The sequence below is a fragment of the Arachis duranensis genome, chromosome 8, assembly GCF_000817695.3.
Source record: "Arachis duranensis cultivar V14167 chromosome 8, aradu.V14167.gnm2.J7QH, whole genome shotgun sequence".
Lineage (NCBI taxonomy): Eukaryota > Viridiplantae > Streptophyta > Magnoliopsida > Fabales > Fabaceae > Arachis > Arachis duranensis.
The window spans coordinates 44,636,278-44,640,008 of NC_029779.3; the positions used below are offsets into that span (position 1 = coordinate 44,636,278).

A 3,731-nucleotide genomic window follows, 5' to 3' on the forward strand; every position below is an offset into this window, starting at 1 on the left:
TACTCAATATTGACTTAGAGAATCTATATAAAGAAAAGATTACCATTTCCCATTCTACACTTACAAGTTACAAACCCTACTACTTCTTCAACTAACTACTATCACTCCCACCAGATTCTCATAATTCCCTTATTCCCAAAATAATTTCTTCTTCCATGGCATTACCAATCCCTCCTAATCCAATCTCAACTATAGACCCTGAAGCACCCCGGATCGCAAATGCAACCCCAATCTCAAACACTAACAACCCTTCATCTTCAGGGCCAGCTTTCATCGCCATGCAAAAAGTCAAAACTAACCTTGTCCTACGTTCTAAATGGGCTGAGCTTAACGGCGCCATGGGCGACCTTGGCACCTACATCCCCATCGTCCTCGCCCTCACCTTGTCTCGAAACCTTAACCTCGGCACCACCCTCATCTTCACCGGAATCTACAACATCGTCACCGGTGCAATCTACGGTGTCCCTATGCCCGTCCAGCCCATGAAGTCCATTGCCGCCGTTGCCCTCTCGGATCCCACCTTCTCCGTCCCGGAGATCATGGCCTCCGGGATCCTAACCGGAGCCGTGTTGCTTGTACTAGGCCTGACCGGCCTCATGCAGCTGGCCTACACCCTCATTCCGCTCAGCGTCGTGAGGGGTATCCAGCTGGCACAAGGACTTTCCTTCGCTTTGACAGCTGTCAAATACGTGAGGAAAGTCCAAGATTTGCCAAAATCGAAATCTTTAGAGGAAAGAAACTGGCTTGGTTTTGATGGATTGGTTTTGGCCATTGCTTGTGTTTGTTTCATTGTTGTTGTCAACGGCGCCGGTGACAAAGATCGTAGTTGCGGTGGCGGTGTTGGTGGTGGTGATGTTGAAAGTGAACGTAATAGTAATAGTAATTTTGATAGCAATGCTAGCGTAATTGTTGTTGTTGGTGATGATAGTGACGAAGGAAGAACGAGCAGAATTGGGAGAAGAGTGAAGAACGTTGTGTTTTCTTTGCCTTCTGCGTTTATTGTGTTTGTTTTGGGTGTGATTTTAGCCTTTGTGAGAAGACCCCAAGTTGTTCGCGAGATTAAGTTAGGACCTTCTTCAATTGAAGTTGTCAAGTTCACTAAGCATGTTTGGAAGGAAGGTTTTGTAAAAGGTACAACTAATTTATATTCATGTTTAATTTGCATCAAATATTGTTATCGTTTGTTAACTAATTTGAGTTAATTGAGTGATCAATTTAATAGTTCACTTAAATATTGAGAATTGGAATCTCATATTGTATACATAACAATTTATTAACAAACAATACATTCTTAAATAAAGTTTAAATCTATAACAGATTAGTCTATTGAACTGAGACACAATTCTATCATGTCTATGAGTTTGTTATTTAAATTTTGTTTAACTTATTTTTTTAATAATTTTTAATTTTTTAAAAATTATTTATTTTTATATCTTTTAAATTAAATATTAATTTTTAACCAAATAGACATCACATCATAGACATTCACCATTATTTTAATTACTATCTTAAATTTCTCAAATATCCGTACTTTGTGCAATAATTTACAGGTACGATTCCTCAGCTTCCCTTGTCAATTCTAAACTCAGTGATCGCGGTTTGCAAGCTGACTTCGGACTTGTTCCCGGGAAAAGACTTCTCGGCGACGTCGCTGTCGGTGACGGTGGGGCTCATGAACCTAGCCGGAGGGTGGTTTGGTGCCATGCCATGTTGCCACGGCGCTGGTGGCTTAGCAGGGCAATACAAATTTGGAGGGAGGAGTGGAGGGTGTGTGGCAATTCTTGGAGCAGCAAAATTGGTTTTGGGTTTTGTTTTGGGAAGTTCATTGGCCCATATATTCAATCAATTCCCAGTGGGAATCTTGGGAGTTTTGCTTTTATTTGCAGGGATTGAACTTGCTATGGCTTCAAGGGATATGAAGAACAAACAAGATTCCTTTGTGATGCTTATTTGCACAGCTGTTTCACTTGTTGGATCAAGTGCTGCTCTTGGATTCCTTTCTGGAATGCTTGTTTTTCTTATTCTTAGGCTTAGAGATTGGACAAAGGGTAAACCACTTTCTAGTTTTTGGTTGCGTGGAAGCCCTCGCCTTTGAACATTAATTTAACTAATTAAGCCACAGATTATGATCTAGTGCTTAATTAATTAACCATATGTTCAAAGGACAAAACGTCTCTTTACAATTCAAAAATTTTAAATTAATCCCAACTATTTAAATGATTGGTCTAAACGGTGTCCTACTGATATTTCAGGAACCGCTTTAGCGTTATAGTTGGATACGGTTTAAAAATTTTTAAATTGTTAAAAAATACTTTATCTTTTCGAAAATAGTATTTACTACTAATTATAAGTGTAATTACTTATTTATAGTTTTTTCTTTATGTTTTTTAGTTTTGTATTTGTACGATGTATCTGTAAAAGGTGATTTGTATGAACTTCAATTGTTGTTGGCTTTTGTTTCCGTACTGTGGCTTGAGTACATGATTCCATGTTAAAGTGATATGTACAATGTAGTGTTTGTTACTATATTATTTAATAAAAAAAAGTTTGGGTTATTTACGCATCAAAATTAAGAGATTTTAGAGATACATAAATCACATCAGAATTGAAAGGTGATAAAGTAAAAAGAATGTTTATCTAATAAAAGCTTTATTAAAAAAATTGATGGGGTTTAATTATTTCACAAAGCCTTAATAAATATTGACTTAATTGGGTGTATTGTTCATGATGTCTGTGGTTGGAATATTGCTTTTATACATGACATTAAAGAAGCAAAAATTATAAAAGAAAATGCTAGTTTCTCATTCTGATGAGTGAATCATGAGATCAGAACAAATTCTACTTTTGGAGGAATTGATGCTTGAACGAATGATAGTTTGAGTTTGACAAGGGTTAGCTAGTCCACAAACTAATGGCTACAGAGATCTGAATGCTACAGAAAGGACAAAGGAGAATGTAAAAGAATTTTATTGCTTATAAGGCAGGACAATACATTAAGATAGCTAATCCTCAAGAATCTGCATTTTCTAAGTATACTTGATGTCATATAAGCAATTCATTGATTGGAGGGTTTTTTGTGTGTGTCTTCTTCTCTGTTTTTCCTTGTGTGAAAGCACTACTATCTATTAGGAGTTGGTGTAATGAAATAGAAGATCGAATCAGTTTTTTTTTTCTTTCTTTTCCTTTTTTATTGACAACCATGAAGTAGAATTTATTGCTTTCGATCAGTATTTTTAGTCACCAGTTTAATTTGTTTACTCTAATAACTCAATAATATACTTTTAATCTATATTTTTAAATTGATAATTAATTACTGACAAAAAAATAATAAATTTTATTGATCCTTTAATATTTATCTTTCAGTAATTATATATGTATTACTTTTATATATCTTCAATTTTTAATATTAAAATTGATTGATAACAAGTAATAGAGGATAATAAATTTGTTTTTATATAATAAAAAATGTATAAAAGAAAATAGTTAAAAAATTATTTCTCTAAATCTTTTTATATATTGGCAGACTAATTAACTACCCAAATATATATTTCAAGAAAGTAATGTTGCCGCTCTAAAAAATTTCTTAATAAAATTCTAAAAAAATAATTTCTTAAAAAATTCTAAAAAACAACAAAAATTTAATAAATATAGCACAATATAATCTAACTTAAAAGATAATTATTTAACACAACATAAACTTAAAATACAATATAAAAATCCATCCATATTGT

General features: G+C 34.0%; 1 protein-coding gene across 1 annotated transcript; it reads left to right on the forward strand.

The window, feature by feature from the left end:
- The first annotated feature begins 72 nt into the window (after nucleotides 1–72).
- LOC107462956 (molybdate transporter 1) lies at nucleotides 73–2,555 on the forward strand. Its single transcript, XM_016081647.3, has 2 exons — nucleotides 73–1,131; nucleotides 1,551–2,555. Exons 1-2 carry the CDS (start codon nucleotides 156–158, stop codon nucleotides 2,093–2,095), a joined length of 1,521 nt encoding a protein of 506 aa, XP_015937133.1. The 5' UTR covers nucleotides 73–155; the 3' UTR covers nucleotides 2,096–2,555.
- Nucleotides 2,556–3,731: the final 1,176 nt, after the last annotated feature.